Source organism: Mesitornis unicolor, unplaced genomic scaffold (genome assembly GCF_000695765.1).
Source record: "Mesitornis unicolor isolate BGI_N332 unplaced genomic scaffold, ASM69576v1 scaffold24916, whole genome shotgun sequence".
Lineage (NCBI taxonomy): Eukaryota > Metazoa > Chordata > Aves > Mesitornithiformes > Mesitornithidae > Mesitornis > Mesitornis unicolor.
The window spans coordinates 6263-27216 of NW_010190668.1; the positions used below are offsets into that span (position 1 = coordinate 6263).

At 35.6% G+C, this 20954-nt stretch overlaps 1 protein-coding gene across 1 annotated transcript; it reads left to right on the forward strand.

Annotated features, from left to right (window-relative positions):
- Positions 1-4663: 4663 nt before the first annotated feature.
- FBXO8 (F-box protein 8) lies at positions 4664-18861 on the forward strand. Its single transcript, XM_010186479.1, has 5 exons — positions 4664-4997; positions 7742-7868; positions 15331-15449; positions 17269-17465; positions 18216-18861. The coding sequence occupies exons 1-5, from the start codon at positions 4669-4671 to the stop codon at positions 18401-18403; spliced, it is 960 nt and encodes a 319-aa protein (XP_010184781.1). The 5' UTR covers positions 4664-4668; the 3' UTR covers positions 18404-18861.
- Positions 18862-20954: the final 2093 nt, after the last annotated feature.

The following is a 20954-nucleotide window of genomic DNA, read 5'->3' on the forward strand; positions in this document are numbered from 1 at the left end:
TACGGGGCTAGGCCGGCCGGTGTCCGCCGAGGGAAGAGCAGCTGTGCCCTGGCTGGGGTCCCGGCTCCCCTGTGCGGGACTCGGTGAAGCGTCGGGGAGGTGTCGAGCAGCACGGCTGCTTGCGCTTATCGGGCAGGAGGTTCCCTGGGGCGTTCCCTGCAACTGGGGCGGCCTCGGGTGTGAGGGACTGGCTGTGACTCCGGAACCGCCGGCGTAACTGCCTGGAGTCGGGGTTGGAAGGCCCTCACGTTAAGGGGATCAGCAGGCCGCGGTTACGGATGCGGCTGCGATGAACGAAGCTCCTGCTTCGGTAACGAAGGAAGGAACGTTTTCCTGGTAGGGCGATTGTGGTAGCAAAGCGACAGCTGTAGGGCTGCATGAAGCAGAGGGGTTTATATCGACTGTGTATGTTGTGTTTTATTGGTGCTGGCAAGAGCTAGTACCAATACAACACTAATCTAGGTTACATTTACGTACTCAACAGCAAAATAATTTATTATGCAGTAACAAAGTAATATGAAGAAGACATTATTAAAATTGGAATCAGACTATGATAGATATCAGACAGAGCCAGAGAAGATCAGCAATTTATAAGCAAGCTTGATGTTATTTGCACTGTGATAGTTATTAAAGCCAAGCTATCAAGTGGTTTCATTTATTAGATGAAGTTTTGTAACTGGAAGTTTAGAAACGTAAATTTTAATGGCCTGTTGAATCTGGAGATTGAAAAAGTATATTCAAAATAACTTAAAAATATTATTCTGGATGAAATTACTTAAAGGGCTTTATAATAACAATGTGTTTACTCATCTTGTTTTATGAGTGAGTTCTCAAAGCATTCATCCTAGATTACTACAAAGCTGAAAGTAATTGCATGGTGGGCAAAATAAGATGTGATCTAATGAATGGTGTATAAGCTGCTGAATAACTACGTGCATATTAAAGCTTGTGGATTTTTGGCAGCTGGTTCTAAAATGGTTTAAATTGTAACTCACGCTGTTTCTTCTTCTGAAATTTCTTCAGTTGGTACTTAAAATAGCAAATATCTATATTTTTATCTTTTTTATGGGGAAAAAGACTTTTTAAATGGTTTCTGCACTGATGTCTTCTGTATGAGTATGTGAGTACATTATAAGAAGGCTAGTTTCTTGAATAACAGTGTTTTTTTCTGTCTTGGAGCCACTTCTAGTGTTAAATAGTTTAGAAGTGATTACATTGTTAGTGATGTATAGCAATTGGCTTTTGTATGGGGAGAAAAACCCTGTAAGCACCAACAAGAACTGTTGATATTCTTGTTAGCTCAGTATTCCTCAACAGAATGTATTTCCTGAACAGGGACTTCTAGCTGAATGTTGCAAAAAAGATACTAAACTAGTAACTAAACTTTGAATATTTGATTTAGGTCTAAGTAGGAAAAACTGGTCTTATGTGACCACTACTGAATTCTTTACAAGTAGTATATATAAAGAACAGAAAGATAATCTGACTCTGAAGAGGTTCGAAAGATATTATAATATTGCCAGATGCTTACCTGCACTATGTTGACTTGATGACTGGGCACAGCCTTTCTGTGAACTGTTTCTGATAATGCTGCTGTTCTTTCTCTCTCATCTTTCTGGTGTATTATGATTATTAAACTTGTCACAATATGATTCCTAATGATCTTCAGAGCCTTGAATTCCCTGTTACACCTTTTTTTTTTCTCTTTTAAACTTTTTTCACAGTTTAAATAACTGTGCCTAAATAATCAGTATTTTCAGAAAAATTTTATCAGTTGGGAGTTAACTAATGTGTATAAAAATGTGGCTTTGTTATAATGATATAAACTAACAATGGAAAAAATACTAGCAAAATAAATTCCTTAATTTGTCTTTCAAAAAGTTACCTCAACAGATTTCCGCATCTAACAGAACTTTCTTTTTTCTCTGCTTGACATATACAGTTTACATACAGCAGGTCATCTCATTTTAACTTTTGCAAAATATCAGGTTTAATATTGCAATGTTGTCATATTTTTTTCTTCCTAATTTCTATTGTTGCAGTGGTTAAGGACTTGAAATAATGATGAGGAATTACAAAACCTCACTCCTAGTTCTTTCTGACCCTGAAACTAGTATTTTGCTGTTTGGCGAGCTTATCATCTTGTTTAGAGTCAATGCTGTATTTTCAGGCAGATTTTAATTTTGTTTTTACATGAAGAGCTGCACTGATGAAGTGTGCTGATTATGTTTGAGTTACATGTACTTGTACACATATACATTTACCCGTTTCAAAACGCTGAATTTTTTACATAACTGAATTGAAAGGTCATTATTATTCAGTCATTCAAATCATCTGATATCTTCTGAGAGTGAACACAGCCTCTGAATTTGGCATCTGCATATTTGAAAGTGTAATGCCTTGTTGGCAGCGTTCAGTTTACTCACAGGGTAAGGTCAAGAATTGTTTGAAGCCTCCAAAGATATTTCGAGATACCTGTTTACTAAGTACTGTAGTTAAGTAATTAACAAGCTTATATACAGTGCCTAGCAAAATGGGAACTTTATCGTATTTTGAGTCCTTTAGTGCGGTGATAGTAGCCCATTTTCAAATTTTGTATTTGCTCAGAAATACACCTTACCTGCTCTTTTAATCCCTTGGGAAAGTCTTTCCTCCTTCGTCTGTGGTTGTTGCTGCCAACCCACACAGACTGGTTTTTTACTTGGTCTTCCACTGCACATCAGTGTGTGCTCTGCCTGCTCAGCAGGGGCTATAGCAGCAGTGGCAGGTGACTTGATGGCTTTATGCTTGTAGTTCCAAATGACAGTTCTGGCACATCTACCACTGATTCATTTATTAGCTCTTGATTTTATCGTGACAGTGCTTGGTGATCCTCCTTTGGGATGAAGGTTAGTAACTTCCTTTTCTTTGGAGAGACTGAGTTGATCAAAAGCAGAAAAAGGTGGCACTGAGCAACTGCAGCTCTGAGAATGTCTCTTTAAAAAGAATTGCTACCTCTTATTTTAATCTAGCTAGGCAATGATAAATAAAGGCAGAATTCTTCATTTGGTGAAGAAATATGTTTTATTTGTAGCTAGAAGTTTCATAAATTAAGTGCAAACACCAGCATGAATTACCAAGGGCCACTTTCATCAAACTGCTCCTTGTGTTGCCACTTTTTAAATGGCAGATTGTGGTGTAGGTTCCTCTTGTGAAGCTACTTTACCAGTAGCATGAAGGACTTTAAAAAATTTTATGCTGGTCTTGAGAAAATGAGTATACTTTCTTTATGCATGCAGTCTTGCAGCCAACTGTATATCCTGTTTATGGTGTGACTCAGTAAGCTTTTTTCCTTTAAACTTGCCTGATAATTTATAGCAGTAGATCATGGTTTAATCTGCCTCTGTATGATAAAAAAATAAGCCAAATATATAACTGTACAAGAAATGAGAATAAAAATTATTATTTTATGTAAAGTCTTACTTATTACTAGATTGAAACATGTGACTACAGTTACTTTGCAACTGTGACCTTATCTAGAAATGAATTCTTGAACTTGCCCTGAATTTTGTCTTGGTTATGCTTTTTTTTCCTGTAATTTCTCTAATTACTCCATTTTTCTCCCCAGTCACTCACTGCATCCATAGCTTGTTTCCTTCTGCTTATGTAGAACAGTTTCCATCTGTGGCCAACCTTTAACAGTGTTAAAGCCCCATTTTTAATTCCTTGAGATAATGGAATATAAATAATTTCAATTACATATGAGATCCTACCAGGACAGGCCATCAGTGTTTATCTTTTTGAAAGTCAGTATCGGGAACCTTCAGATTCCTAGTATGATCACTTCAGTCATCTGCCATTATAGCAGAGGTTAAAAAATAAGATAGATCACCATATGTACACTAAGGTTCTCATACTGAATTAGTATTATTTATCGTACTTTAATTGTCCCTCTTGGTAAATACAGGTGGTTACTGAAATCTGAGTTGTGGCATTCAGAATTCTTGATAACTGACTAACATTTAGGATCTGTTGTTTTTATTACCATCTGCAGCAAAGTTTGAAAAAAAAAAAAAAACACAGTGGTAAGTAAGATACAGAAGCCTTATCATGAAATTTTTATGCTACTGTGCAAGAAAGCTTGAACATATATTTTGGGTGCTCGGAAATGTGAAACTGAATCCTTAATGCATTATCGCTGAAGTTAAGCTTTGTCTTAATGTCAGTCACAGACTAATTTTGTGTGCTACCCACTACACAGGACATTTGTGTTTCTCCTTATGTTTTGTAGCACGTCATTGACTCTAAATAAGCTATTTTTATTAAATTTTAAAGTAAGTCTGTAGATAATAATTCCAAATGTTCTGATGATTCAGGCTTTCTAACTTGCATAGGACATAGCTAATGTTTGGTACTGTTTGCAGAAGCTTATTGTTAATTTTTTGACTTTTCAAGTGTAGAATTTTTTTTAATCCTCTAGTTTTTCATGGGTTTTGCTTTCAGTATTTATTCAGTGGCTCCATTTGAGACAGATTACATTGTCAGCATAACTTTGACAAAACTCACTTTTTTTCCTATGCAAATCAGTACCACACTTTTATTTTTCCAGTGTGTACTGAATCTGTCATATAAGTATTTATAAGTAGCTGCCAATATTTAATTTGGATTTTATGTCCAGCAGGCTCGCAGATGGGTCAGGGACTCTGGAGAGTTGCTAGGAACCAGCAACTGCAACACCAAGGATACAGTGGACAAGGCTATCTTACCAGAGAACATGGTAGGAGGATAGCTACTAACAATGTTTCGAATACAAGCAATCAGAAACAAACCCAAGGAGGCATTGACATCTACCACCTGTTGAAGACAAGAAAATCTAAAGAACAAGAAGGATTCATTAACCTGGAAATGCTGCCACCAGAGCTTAGTTTTACCATTTTGTCATACCTAAATGCAACTGATCTCTGTCTAGCTTCATGTGTCTGGCAGGATCTTGCTAATGATGAGCTTCTCTGGCAAGGGTAAGCAGAAAAAAAAAATAAAATTAGATGTTAAATTTATCTCAACATATGCTTTTTGTCATTTAACAAAGGGGAAACATGAATATAGTTTATAAATGTGTTATTCTGGATTTCTACTTACTATAAGGTATTAGTGGAGATTACTACATGCACAAGTGTGCTTGGTACAAGTATACATGCGTATTACTACACACCTGTCATTTCATATATCATGGGGAAAAAAACCCGAGGGCTCACCTTAACTTTTTTTTAGCTCAAAGCACATCTTAAATGTTTGTATTATTATTTCTCCAAACTTCAAACAAGTAGCTTGAGCACACAAACCTATTCAGCTGAAGCTTCAGGCAAAAAAGGATGAGAACTCATCTACTATACTTGTCTTAGAGCAAATTAAGGGTATGTTCTTTGGAAGATGGTGATGAAAGGGTGGATTAAAAGGTCAGTTCTGCAAATGTGTCAAGTGGCATTTTTGCAGTCTAACACATTGAAACATATTTATATAAAATATGCAGAGTTTGTCTGTCCAGGAAATAAATAGAGGAATGTTCTATCAAAATAGTATAAGATCAAAATTTAATTTGAAATATTTTCTTTGATATTTGGTGTTTTACAGCACTAGGAAAGACTGATTAAATCATATTTAGCTTTAGAGTAGATGGACAGCAGAACTTGTGTCTTCTTTCTTGTATCTGCTGCAGAGCAGCTCAGGGGAAAAGAACCTGAGAGTACTGGTGGACAGCAGGCTGACCATGAACCGGCAATGTACGTTTGCAGCCAAGGCCCATGGCATCCTGGGGTGCATTAAGAAGAGTGTGGCCAGTAGGTCAAGGGAGGTTATCCTCCCCTTCTGCTCTGCACTGGTTAGGCCACATCTAGAATAAATGCATCCAATTCTGGGCTCCCCAGTTCGAGAAGGATAAGGAACTACTGGAGAAAGTCCAGCATAGAGCTACTAAGATTGTGAGGGGACTGGAGCTTCTCCCGAATGAGGAAAGGCTGAAAGAGTTGGGTCTGTTTAGCCTGGAGAAGAGGAGACTGAGGGGAGATCTCATTAATGCTTATAAATATCTAAAGGGTGGGTGTCAGGAAGATGGGATCAGTGTCTTCTTGGTTATGCCCAGTGACAGGACAAGGGGCATTGATCACAAACTGGAATACAGAAGGTTTAAGCTAAACATAAGGAAAAACTTTTTTACTGTGAGTGGAGCAGGCTGCCCAGTGGGACTATGGCGTCTCCTCTGGAGACATTCAAAACCCACCTGGACATGTCCCTGTGTCATCTTCTCTAGGTGATCCTGCTGCCAGGGTGGTTAGACTAGATGATCTTCAGAGGTCCCTTCCAACTCCTACCATTCTGTGATTCTTCCTTCCTCATCTATTTCTGTGTCCCTCTGCATTTGAATTAAGCAGCTTCCCTTCCTATCATGCTCATGAACTCAGCAATAGGATAATGCAGTTTTAACTTCTTGGTCACATTTGTTCTGCTGTTGAGGACTGTTGGCAGGAAACAGGAATGCTAGTGAAGATCCTGCTAAGCTTCTAGATTTATGTATATCAAGTAGCTTGGCAGTTGAGTAAGTAGGCATTGTATTGTACTCAGTTCTTGGTATCAAAACCACACTAAATACAATTAAACTCCCTGGACCAAAGCTTGAAGATGCTAGAACTGCTTAGTTGTATGCACTATGTATTCTTAACATACAGGGGTTAAAAAAATACATATTTTCTTCAGAGTTCATCTTGAGAAATAGCTCCATCATATTTAGTGAAATCTTCCCAAATAATACACAGTACAAAGTATACATTTTGTTAGTGAAAATGTGTTCTAATTTAGCACACTAATAAAAATCTCAAATTGCATAATCTCTGTAGATGTCTTAGTCTTCAGTATTCTACCTGTATTATATGTGTGTGTTTAGGCTTTGAAGAGTTCTGTGGCTGCAGTTCTAAATTCAGTCCAAATGAGACCCAGGTTTGTGAACTGAAAACAAAGTTTCTCCCATGTCCTCAGTGGCTACCTGCTGGGTTCTAAGCATTGTACTTAATTATTTACAAAACAGATGTGTTGAAGAGCTACCGGTTCAATAAGGAATCTAGATAACAATCGGAGTGCCTAGAAAGTGAGAGTTCAAGGGAATTTCAGATGGTGTCATCAAGGAGACTGAGATGAGGGACGGAAACTGATGAAACTGAGATAGGAGTCAGGGTGAGCTAGAGGGAAAGAAGCTGAGAAGACAGGGAGGGGTGGGGCTGGAACAAAAGATTAGGAGTGGTTAAGACTGGAAAAGCTGTAAAAGGACAGACAGGAAAGGCAGTGAGTTGATAGCATAATTTTATGCAAATGTGGTGTCTCACTGCACAACTAGTGTGTAAGAAAAGAAACACAATTTTTTAAACTGTCATACTGCTGCAGGAGAAGAACTTGTCACAGTTACCTGGTGTTCAGATACTACGAGTGCCAAAGGTCTCAGCTGTGTGGATCTCATTATGATGCCACCTACTGGGTTATGTTTTGAGATTGCACTCAAATACACCAAAACCCATTTGAAGAGAAAACTAATGATATAAATAGAGACTTTAGCAACACACGTACAAAAGGCTTAATACCTAAGTGTTACAAGTCACCCATTTCTGCTTTTTCTGTAGTTTGTGTATTTGGCTTTGCAGTGTTTACATTTTACTTGTGTTAAATACATGAAATACAGAAAGGAATTTTGATAATAGACTAATTCTATTTTTCATAGGTTGTGCAAATCCACTTGGGGTCACTGTTCTATATACAATAAGAATCCACCTCTAGGATTTTCTTTTAGAAAATTGTATATGCAGCTAGATGAGGGCAGTCTCACCTTTAATGCCAACCCTGATGAGGTAAGTGAACTGTTGCTGATAGTAATAAATAGTTAAAATAATTGTGATTGTTGTTTTATAATTATAACCATATTAAAAGCCAAGTTTTAGTTGACGTTTGTTTTACTGTAGAAATGGTTAGTTAATACTGAGTTGCAGCCCTATCCTGACCTCTTTCTGCATATGGTACCTGTGCATATCATTTATATGGCTTGCCTCTTAAGTGCTCTGTACAGTGGTCTGACTTATGAATGCCAGAAATTTATAAGCATGTGTTGACTTAGGAATGAGGCAGATCCTAACTGCAGAGGCAATGGAGAATTTAAAAAGGATAATAGAAAACTTCCATAAATTGAAATACTGAAAGGCTTCTGCAGAGTATGAGTTAACTTCAGTTAAAGCACAATGAGGTATAAAGTAACACCAATTTCTTCTATGACTATGGTTTCTTGTAAGGGATTTTTAAGTATTTCCACTATCAAGGAGCAAATCTTGAATTACTATGAAAAAGATGTATTGCTGAACTATCCTAAAGATAAGTTGGATTTGATTTCTGTGGATGTTTGTTAGCATAATCTTTCTTTATAGTACGTAACAGCTTATATTTAATTTAAAAAAATACCCCATGTCAAACTAAAATATTTCCATTTATTTATCCATGTAACTAACTGGAAAACTCAGTTTCTGCTTTCGCTCTGTCACCTTTCAAAGAAGAAAAGAGTTAGAGAGTAGACAGCTTTTGCCTGGGAGATATGCAATTTATGTCCAAGTGACAGTCTTTTGTGTACAAAACCAGGCTCCTGCTTCATGTTTCCTAGGAAAAGAAGGTACACGGTACTGAAAAAAGAAGTAATATTAACTCCCTGCATATATTTATACTTACCCAAGGAAGTGGTAATTGAATAAATCCAAAGTAGGATAAGGATTAAGAAACATTAATAGATATACTTCTAGGAGCTGAAAGTTCACTCTGCTGATGTGATACAGAAAACATGAACTTGTGACCACAGGGTGAAATAAATAAAGTGGTTGCATGAATCAGTACAATAATGTGATTTTGTTTGCATTCTTGCTTTATCTCATATTCTGTTTGATAACGAAACCCACTACTTTTATTAGTCACTAATTACAGTATTTTGTAATGTCTCTGGTAGACTTCTGCCTCGATCTGTGATACGCAGTGCTGAAACATCTTATCAGCTCATTGTCACTTGAGTGATTAGCATTGATTTTCAGTAGGATTTTAGTGAATTTGGTAATAAATGTAAAGTGTTTCAAATGTAAGGCGGTCTTTAGGTAACTTAAATGTGTTTTCAAGGATATATCAACTTTTAATTGGTAATAGTTTTGTCTATCCAAATTTTTCTTTGTCTTTTAATTTGTTTTAACATAGTTTTTCACTTACTATCTTAGTTTATAATATGCTGCTATATTCCAACCTAATTTAAAGTAATCTTGGTAGTTTTAAAGCATTTGGAGCCTTCACAAAAGGCGCTTAATAAAAAATTTATTTTTTAAAGGAAATTAAGATCTGCAAATAAGAGCTACCTTATAGCATACCTAAGTTAGATACTACATTTATTATGCTACACTTAATTCTTCTGGATTTATTATGGTTGTATTGTACAGAAGTAGTACAAACAGTCTGCTTCAGACCTAGTGAGAGGTGAGAACCTCAGGATATCTCCTAAGGCCTTCTGTTCCTCTCTCCCTGTGGAGCACCGTAGCCTGGTAGGAATCATTCAGGGCCTGAGTTTCATGAGAATTCACAAATACTATTGCTTTTATTGTTTACAACTGTGATATTGGCAGAATTATTATTATAAGGACACTGTGACTGGAATTTGTGATATGACATTCCACTATTACAAATTACATCTCCGAATTTCCTGCCAGACTCTGCTTTACATTTGATAACAGACCTGATCAAATTACTATAAAAATAGGAATACTTACAGCCACAGGAGCAAGATTCTCCAAAGGACATCGCCCATGTCATGAAAATGGGTAACCAGGCTCCACAGCAACAGCTCCAGAGCTAGCGGTGGCTCACGGGGTAGGGAAGAGCATCTACTCAATTTGTGGTAGGATTCTCTGGTTAGCCACTGTTGTGTGCATGGTGTTGTGATATCTGCTGTAATTTAATGTATTGATTGTGTGCATGAGCTTGCATAATTCATAGCAGGTAATCACATTCTGCTGAAAGGATGTGCCTAATCACATTACCCGTAATTTGGGGGGGAGGGGGGGTGGGAACAACAAGAAAAACCCACCACAACAAAACACAACAACAACAACCCCACCCTCCAGTGCATGTTTGGTGCATATTTTATGTTGGTTTGTTTGGGTTTTTTTCCTTATGGCAGCACATAGTAGCCAAGATTTTGGAACTGGTTTTTGTTTCTTTGGGGACAGGGGCTGGTTTAGAGTTAGTGTTAACACTTGAATATGGATGTTATGTTTTTTTTTAATCTACCTACATGGTTTCTGCTGTATTTTATTCTAAAAAGTGTATGGTGTATGTGAAATGTTTCTCTCACAGTGCTCATTTCATATCTCATATGATTATGACTCAGAATTTGTCAGCACCCAGAAGTTATTTCCCACTGTTTTGTATACTGTTTCTAACTCCCTACAAAATATTTTGTCAAGTACATCACATAGCTCCATGTAATTAAGTATAAATTTAAACTGAGGGTGGAAAAAAGGGTCTTTTGGTCAAGAAAGAAGATCTAATAGATTCTGTTTAATAGCATTTGTTTTTGTGGATCTTTTGGAATCTGGACTGTACCAAAACTCTCGGACTTTAATGAGGTCAGGATGTCCTTTATGTAGCATAATAACAATAAAGTACAGCAAGACAGTGCTTTTACTAAGCCTGGCTTTCCACTTTTCTGATTGTCTCATTCATTACCAACTGCCCTTAGTTTTTGCCAGGGAGGCCAGTTTTCTGGCCTTTTCTTGATTATAAATGAATTATTGGCCACTTGCATAAAGCTACCTTACCTGACTTTTACTTATAGATAGTCTGTCGATTACGGAATATTTACTGTGCTCTATATTTCTAACCAAATTTTTTGAAAACGTACCCTATTTCATAGTGCCCTACCAAGTAAGCCAATTTTGAGATGCATTGATTTATCTGTCCTAAGAGTATTAGAAGTATGTGTATGTTGTAGAGGGAAGAGGTTCTTTTGTGTGATTTAACTAAAAGTTGGAATGGACAAGACAGCTGAAACATTTTGAAGACTCTATGTTAAAGTCAGAGAACTTTAATCTTGTAAATTATTAGTTATCAATTCTGTGTAATATGAAAAATATTTCTACGATCTATTTGTGATTTCTGCCATCATAAGTGTTTATCACTGAGGCTGTATTTTAAAGTCATACAGTGAAAGAGACACTGTTTGAAATGTATGTTCTATATTGTGCCCACATTTGTCACCAAATGGCTTGATTTGTAACTTAGGAAAAGAATCTTAAAAGATTCTGTTAGAAAATACTGCATCAGTACTGTGCATTTTGTTCCAGTGTATGCATCATGTAATATATATGAAGATAGTGCATTTCCCTAGAAAAATGGGAATGATAATACCGTACACATCTAATTATTATTTACTAATAATATTAATGTTACGTAGATGTTCCATGTACAAATTGGAGCCCTACTATGCCACATACTGCATATACAGAATAAAATGATAGCCACTGCCCAAAAAAATTTATCTAAATAATTAAGCTAATATTTAATCTTGAATTTCTGTACTTCGACAGCTTGTATTTAAGAATGTTTTGCTTTGCTTGGTGATCAAAATGGTCTTTTTAAATACAGTACAGAGTAGAAAAAAATCAGCATTTTGTGTTGATATTTACTTAATCGTACCAAAATGTAGAAGCATACAACTCACAGAATTATAAATCACCTAAAAATGTTAATGTTAATATGCTACTAGTGATTTCCATAGTCACCTTTTAAAACTATTTAAGCTGAACCAATAGAGCATGTGTACAACCATTTATGTGAAACGTGAAATTTGAAATTCCACATATTAAGTGAAATTTGTCTTTATTGACAAATGCATTTGTCATATATTTTCTTGTGCTACTTCTAAATGTGCATTGGAGATAATGAAGCTTTTTACCTAAACTCTGAATTTGCAGACAATTCCATTTCAATGTTAAAAAGAGAAATCATGCATATGTGTAGAAAAATACTGATTCCAAAATTTCTGTGCCATTAACTTAGAATATGTCTGGTTTGTTTTGTATGTACATCTAAACAGAGTTATCAAAGGCAAGTACAAAAGTTTTAATGTTGACTATGGTACTTAATTATTTTAAAAGTAGTCTTAGCAGAGAAGAAAGTCAATGCAGAAATGAAACCAATACTGAAGAAGAAAACTTTGATATTAGGTGTTCTGTAAATGACAGCCTATAAATGAATGGAAAGATTCTTGGGAACAGAGAGAAAGCAAGCTAGGAGTGTCAGGGCTTTAATAGAATAGGTCAGTAAAACAAGCATCATGTGACTGGAAAAAAAGGAGCAACTGTAAAAAATAACATATTGAAAAACAATGAATGGCTTTTGTTGTTACTATTAGTGTATAGTTATAATTGTTATTTGCATATATAATTTAAATCAGCACTTTCATACATAAAGATTTTACCCAGAGCTGTCTGAAATTCAGTTATAACATTCTTGCCACAAAGACAATTATCTTTAAGGCATCTTTCTTAATTCTCTAATGCTAACACCATTATAGTGACAAGCAGGCTCCTCATATAAGTTAGGCAAACACAGAGCTACTGGAAATCTTGGTGGTTGTGCTGTTCACCCAACTACTTTCCCCCTAAATCAGAATTAGAAGAACATACCATGTATTCCCATCCTGCATTGTTACCAAAGTGTGAAAAAGACCGGGTAGATAGTGGCACTTCGGTCAGATGTTTCCTAGGAGAATCACCAGATGACTGATAAATAATCTTAGCATAGATTTTAATAGTGTGTAGAACTACTTATTTTAGCCATTATACCTACCATGAGCAACTATTTTAGCTACCAAAAGTGATTTATTTGAAGTGTGCATTCTGAGTGAATTCAAGGCAGTGTTTAGTATTACAAAAAGGGGATTCAATGACATGCCATAAATCTTGTAAATAAATTTCATTTACTGTGAGCCAAAATTGAGTAGCTTCAAACAGAAATCAGGTTTCTATTGTTGAAAAGTATTTGTGGTTGCTTAGGAAGAAATCAAAAGCAACTTAAAATGATCGTATGTGCTGAAGTATATTTTATTTACATCCTGTTTATTTGTGAAGGAGTTGAGGGGAATTGATAACGAGACTGCATTCACAAAGATACTGTCAAGCATTATGTGTGGTAGGGGACAGACAGGGAATTCGAGACTGCGAATAAGAATGCTTTGCGAAGAGTTGGTAGCATATCAAGTAAAGATCCTGAGTTGAAATCTAGTGCATGAAATAAATGAGTTATGACATTCAATGTCACAGAAAAACCAACGCATTGCGTGTCTTAAAGAAGGTGTTATTTCCATCCTGCCTCATCTGTGATGCGCCAGGTATTTTCTAGATATGTTGCAGAAGTGTTTGTTAAATAATTGCAGCGGAAATGCTACTGAGACTTCCTTGCCAAGCTTCAGTTAATATTGCCTTAAGCAAATACTTGTTACTGAAGCAAATGCATGTTTCTCATTAAGTCAGAATGTATGTAAAGGAGATGTTCTACTGCTAGTCTTGTATAAATTGATAAAATACTTGAGGAATTAATATGCAGTTGATGTTCATTTTGATCTCCCATACTTAGTTTCTTATTTAGTTCTAATTCAAGAAAGTATTAACCTTATGTTGTTCATCAATATTATGGACAAACTTAACTATGATCTAATATGGACTTAAATGCAAGCTTATAGTGCAATACATGTTTCATTAATGTCTTAAATACTCTTTTTAAAATCAGGGCCTAAAATTGCCAGGATTTTTTTTATTACCTGTATAAAACATTTTTTTTTTTATTTTATAAAACATATTTTTAATAAAAAAGTATGCTGATCAACTGCTGTTTTCTATAAATATATAAGCAAAAATTATGGACTAGTAAAAACAGCTAGATAATATTACAGGTGTTTGCTGACTTTTCACTTGTGTTATCAGTATCTTAAGCATATATTCTAATTTATTTTTTCCTTGATATAACTGAGACTCTTCTTTACAAATTCACTTCATAAAACAACTTTCTAAGCCTGCACTCAGGGCTTTATTTTGTTTTTAAGCAAAATTGAAGGGCACTGGGAAGTTAATTTATGTACTGAATGACAGGTTGCCCCTACATCTTTATAAACTAAAAGGGCAGACTTGCAAAATATTGTGAAGTCTGATATCTGAAGATTTATGGGAAAAAGTTTTCAAGATGTATTTTAAAGGTGATTTAGGTTGTGGCCTTGGTACACTATCATATACAGAAATGCACTGGCCTACATATTGTACATTATTTCAGCATTATGGTACAGTCAAGACATACCGTAGTTAAGGAATGTAACACTTCTTTGTAACAGATGCTCAGAACCACTCCCAGCCCCTGCCAAATTGAAACTACTTCCTTAGTAGTTTCAGGTTTAGATTTTTGTTACTGAAAAATGTGAACATTTTTAAAAATAGTTTTTAAACATTTTTAAAATAGTATGCTTTGGGATATTTCAATGAATGAAAAGAATCCAGAATATCACTGAAATATTTTTAAATTATATTTGTCATGTGTATTCTAGAAAAAGTATCTGCTTGGCAAAGTGTGGAAAATTCTGGAAATCATAATGTGAATATAAAATATACACAATTATTCTATCTTTTAAAGTTTTTTTTGGTTAGGCACAGTGTTCTTTATGTGTATGCATATTTATATATGTTGATATTTACCTTTGCTTTAAAATCAGCGTGCTTGTGTTTATTTGCATTACACATTTAAACAGATGCATTTAATGCATCTATTTGAATGTGATACATCATATACATGTGAGAACATTAAAGTTAATGTTTTAATGAAAGATATTAAAGATTAAACACTTTATGGTTAAGATTTTCTTGTTTACAAAAGTTATAAAATTAAAAGTTATGGTCCCCGCAGAATTTTAAATGCAAATATAGAAGTATGAAAACCAAAATACTAGTCTGCACTGTAAAGAAAATATTAAAAAACCATCATGCTCATTGTGGGGTTCATAATTTTAAATTTCTTACTGTGAATATACATAAAATCTCAAAAATAAAAAAAAATTGTTTCTTTGCATTTGATTTATTATTTTAGAGTGTATTGTGCATGTTGAAATGTGATTTAGGGGAAGATGAATAATTCTGAAAAACAGACCAACTAATTAATGGGATTATTTTTGTACATTGCCAAGTGCAATGCTTGGTCCTAAACACATCATGAAGATTAAACATATTTATACGTAAATGTATTTTGTCTCAGGGAGTCAACTACTTTATGTCCAAGGGCATACTGGACGATTCGCCGAAAGAAATAGCTAAGTTTATCTTTTGCACAAGAACACTAAATTGGAAGAAGCTGAGAATCTACCTTGATGAAAGGTAATTTGAATTCCTCTAGAGACATTTCCTATTCATTTTTAATGTACAGCACCATTCAACAATACTTTGCTTGTATTAATGTAATTTTAAAGATGTAAAGATGCAGGAAAATGCAGCTAAGTAATGCTGCTGCTAAATATGAACAGTTACTCAGTTCAAGTACTTATGTGACCATAACACTTTAGAAGAACCTTGGAAAATACCGCCTATAACTTGTAAATCTTACATCCTGTGCTTTTTCCTATATTTTTGCAGTTCTTGGCGTAAATTACTTTGAAGTTATAGTGAACTTTTAGTAGTGATCATTTTTGTGCTATATAACAATCAGATATAGATATTAGATATTTTGCTTCTTTTGTTGACTTGAAGTTTTTTTTTTTTCCTATCTAGTATGGGTGTTTATCAGAAAAAGCAGTTACCACTTTACCAAATGATGATAGCTTTTTAACTAATATTGAATCATGTAACCATTGTTTGGTTTTCTGATATTTCTCAAATGGAAGTCACACCCACCTCCTAAGATGCAATAGGGCATCCTCTTGGAGACAGCATGAGCTACAGTAGGGACCACTATCCCTGCTGTAGCACGCTCTTCTACATCCACAATGCTTTCTCTTGCCTTCCAAGATAGCTTCAGGTTGGGGTAGCATAGTGTCAGGAAAGAGGAGCACCAGCACGATCAAGCGAAATTGGAAGAGGAGGAGAATAATAACTGGATGTAAATAGGAAGAGCAGAGGCACAGAGGCACTTCTAGCAGGAAGTGACAGAGCACTGGACCAGACTGCCCAGAGAGGTTGTAGGGTCTCCTCTGGAGACATTCAAAACCTGCCTGGACGTGTTCCTGTGTGACCTGGTCTAGATGATCCTGCTCTGTCAGGGAGTTGGACTGGATGATCTTTCGAGGTCCCTTCCAACTCCTAACATTCTGTGATTCTGTAATCCTCTCCTGTTTCTCATTCTCCTGAGCCTGTACCACTAAAGGAATAAATGGACCCGTCTCTAGTGTTATCACCACTGACAGTCCTGTGCTGTAAAACTTCAGATTATCAACTTTTTTGGCAGTAGAAAAAAGGCAAAACTATTTAATGGATGAAGTTGCAAGTTAGTATTAGCAACCTCTACTGCCATTCATCTTTCATTCGTAAACAGAGTGTAATCAGGCACTAAAAATAAAAAATAGGTTTCTAAATGTTGAAACTCCCCTCTTAGTACCGAAATGTTTAATAGACAGGATAAACATATGAGAATATTCTTTAATTCACTTCAAATTTGCTTCTAAATTTCCTTTAGATATCTTTTGCATATCTGTTTGCGTAGGCTAGTCTGAATCCTTTAGATGTTCCTGTGTTCAGTGGTAAATGCTTGAGAGCAGTACACCATCTAAGTGATGGACCTAGACTTTAAAGGGGTTTTGTGAGCAAATTTTAGCTAACTTAAGCCTGACTTTAAGAAGATACTCCTGTAACAACTTCTACTTAGGCACCAAAATGTGACTGTCACACATTAATCTGTTCCCTTTGTCTTTTTTAATGGCTTTGTCAGACAGTTTAAAGGCAACAAAGCCTCTATGTAGAGTATGATTGAATATGCATATAAAGAAATGTAGAATTCTGATTAATGTCTATAGTATTTGGCTACTGTTGTGTCTGAATGTGTTTATATTATCTTTTTGCTGTTAGTGATAATTTTCTTTCTTTCAGAACAAAAAAAAAAGCTCAAAATGTTCTAAAGCTTTTGGTTTTATTTTTAAAACCTACATTTTCGTATTTAAATGGTTAAAAGAAACTTTGCTAATCATACGGAATTTTATTCTACCAGGCGAGATGTTTTGGATGACCTTGTGACATTGCACAACTTCAGAAATCAGTTCTTGCCAAATGCACTGAGAGAGTTCTTCAGACACATTCATGCTCCTGAGGAGCGTGGGGAGTACCTTGAGACTCTCATAACCAAGTTCTCACATAGATTCTGTGCTTGTAACCCTGATTTGATGAGGGAGCTCGGCCTTAGCCCTGGTAAGCAAGAAAGAGTTTTGATTCAGTGGATCAGTCTTTATATTTCTGGACGCTGCTACTGTTTATGATAATTTTAAAATCAGCACCTAAACAAGTATTTCTGAAAGTGCAGACATGACTTGGGAGAGTTCAGCATACAGGCGTCATCCTACTGGGATAAAAAAAAATAAAGAAAAAAAACAACATACAGATTCTTTTCTTAGACCTAGCTGATAAGTGGAGTTTATTTTCATGTTATCTTTCCTTCACTTTTGTCTGTGCTTAAGCTCTGTAATATCTCTAAGTTTCCTCTTGCAAAGACTTACACACTTATTCTACCCTTTGGACAGTCCCAGAGAAATGAGAGGGAGTCTTGGCCTCACTCAAGTTAACAGGCATTTCTAATTGTTTGGGGAGAGAGCCAGTTTTCAGCAGTGGGACTGCTTACATATTTAAAGATAAGCTTTAGCAGGATGTTGGCCTTAGTTTACAAAACCTTCAAGAATCTGTTTAAATGAACGTGCATAAAGTGATTTTTGGATACTGTAGAAATTTGTAAATGCTCATTTGGCAATGTGCTGACATTATTACTTTGAAAATTGCTATATTAAATTCTATTTCACTGGGATATACTTTTGAGTTGTTTTGTATGTGTATATGTAATTATAAGCCCAGATGATGAGGACAGTAAGGTTCTTGGACAGGGAAGAATATTTTTAATGATCACAGTTTTCTTTTTATTTTTTTTTAATTTTATTTTCTCTTATCTAGATGCAGTTTATGTACTGTGTTACTCTTTGATTCTACTTTCCATTGATCTAACAAGCCCTCATGTGAAGAACAAAATGTCAAAGAGGGAATTCATCCGAAATACACGACGAGCTGCACAGAATATTAGTGAAGATTTTGTGGGGCACCTTTATGACAACATCTACCTTATTGGCCATGTGGCTGCCTAAAAGCACAATTTGCTAGCACTTAAAATTTGTAATTTTCAAAAACTACATCAATTCAAGAAATTAATTATTTTGCAGAGATGGGGGTTATTTTAGTGCTGGTCATTCTAACCTCTGTATGCAATCAAAGTTTGTGTGTGTAAGTGTGTGTATGTGTCTACTACTTTTTCTATTTACCATGGGAACGGAAGGGTTTGGAGATTTGTTTTTCATAATTTTTTTAGTTTTGCACAAAACAATGCCATTAGTCTGACACAGCCATTTACGAATGTTAAACTGACATTACAGTCTAAGCTGACAAAGTGGTGAATTTGTGCATTAGATCTGCTTGAAACTTTAATAAGTTCATTCTTTTTAGAATACCGTGTAATGTGTATATATTTAACTAAAGAGATTTATAATCATAATTATTTTATTGTAAAATATTTTGACTAAAATTTCTCCTTTTATCTCTTAAAATAGTGGTGTACTTCTTTCTTTTGCATTTTTTTACAATGCTGACTACCTCAGTTACATAAGTTAGAGAAACATTGGTCTGAATACTGCAATAAAGTTTATTCTAGGAGATGACAGAACATTTGTGAAATATCTAAGCTGATATTTAATACTATACTGACTATCTTGAATTAGCGTGTTGTCAGTCTGCTATTCACTGAGATTGAAAGATTGCATCCTCTATTTTAGATGAACCCTGAAGTCATATAGAGGGAGCCTTGGGAAATGGTGCAGTTTCCATAGAAAACGCTAACCTATATTGTAGACACTAGTTACTGGGGACGTAGGACAACCACAATCATCTATTCAGCACATTAAGCAAGAAAAAATCTCAGTAGGGAATGTGGTAGGGGCAGCTAGCTGCTTTCAACTGCTTCCCTTGGTCTAGAAGTCTCAATGATGGAAATGCCTAGGCAAATATATACCAGATGACTCATTGCTGAAGCTGTTAGAAACTGACTGTGCAAGATTAGAGAAGTGACTATGCAGGACTGGAAAGCTGTTTCAGGCTAGGATACTGAGTTACTCTCTCTGTCGTGTTGCTAGATTTTAAATAGTTCTGGATTTATGAAAATACTTGAAAAATGGTTTCATTCTGGTTGCATCTTACATTTTCTGAAGTGTGTAGAATATTACCAGTGCAACAGTAGGAATTGAATGAGGATTTGCCTGGTTTTTGTTCAGATAAATCCGAGTAGGGCTTTTCTTAAATTGATATAATGTGTAGTTGAAATCAGAGCTGTTCCTGATTATGTTTGTTTACATAATACTCAGCTTTCGCTAGCATCTGGATTCATCATGGTTACAAGTAGGTGTATCTTTTTTCTCTACCACACCATGTGGTGAGGTTGGAAGATATTCTTAGTTCTGTTTTACAGATTAATCTGATTTTTATATGTAAGAAGCCTATGGCAGAGCCAGGAGTTGAATGCAGGTCATACAAGAGCCCACACTGCTGCTTTCCATTTGACACCAAGAGGATGTTACATTTGTCTTAGATAGGAGAAGAATGATGATAATGACAGCCCATGTAAGGGCCACATAAATGATGGGGTGAAAAAATGTAGCTACTGCTGCTATTTCAAGTGTTTAGTTCATTGTACTTGTAGCTCTGGTCCGCGTGCAAAAAAGCACCCAGAAAAAGTTGTATTTTTTTTTTTATTACGTTACCTTTAATCAAGTAAAAATGCTGTTTGTATTTCTGTAGCATACACAGCCAAAGTCAGGAGCGAACATTATTGCAGCTCTCTTCCAGACAGGTTTTACAGTGTCACTCCCCTCTCTCAGGATAACTTTGCATCTCTTCACCCAGTGTCATTCTATATATTTCAGAAAGCCCAAGGATGCATTCTGCAGTGGACAATTCAATCTCAAACACAAATAAAGAGTATACAGTATGTTGGGGAGCTTTGTTTAAGGTGCAGGTATCTGGTCCTGTAAAAAAAACCCAAACAAAAAAAAAGACACTGAAAAAAACCCCACACCAAAAAAAACCCAACTAATCCTACCAGGAAATGTTTTCTTCTCAAACCGCAAATGCAGAGCGAGGCCTAATTCTCTTCTGACTGGTATTTATGTTGACAATAGTGATACTAGTTTTGATTTTGTACTGATATGAGAGTGTGAATTGTTCATCTGCATTTATCTTCATTTCTAGTTACCCTTAATTCCCATCCTCAAACAAATACAGAACAAAGCCTCCAGGCACACAAAACATGGTTTGTTTGGTTTTTTTTCTGGAATGAATGAGTACATCTATTAAGAAGGCTAATGTAACAGCCAAGACAATAAATTAGAAACAGGATGATATACTTAAGGTTTCTATAAGACCAGTCCAGGGGAACAGAACAAAACAAAACCAAACCCTAATCACATACAGATAACAACATCTGATCTTCACAATAGGATTTTCAACAGTGTTAGATGGTTAGCACCCAATTTATGCTGTACATTATGTTACTAACTCAGAGTGAAGCAGAAAACAGCAAACATAACATGCCAAATGTGAACTCCTGTAGCGGTAATCAAGGAAAAAAAAAGCAATACACATTTCTTCTGT

Bases quoted from the DNA above. Each gene is read 5' to 3' on its own strand.
- FBXO8 (XM_010186479.1), top strand. From the start codon at position 4,669: ATGGGTCAGGGACTCTGGAGAGTTGCTAGGAACCAGCAACTGCAACAC. The intron at 4,998-7,741 runs GTAAGCAGAAAA...TATTTTTCATAG, and splicing joins GATGAGCTTCTCTGGCAAGG to GTTGTGCAAATCCACTTGGG. The intron at 15,450-17,268 runs GTAATTTGAATT...TTATTCTACCAG, and splicing joins AGAATCTACCTTGATGAAAG to GCGAGATGTTTTGGATGACC.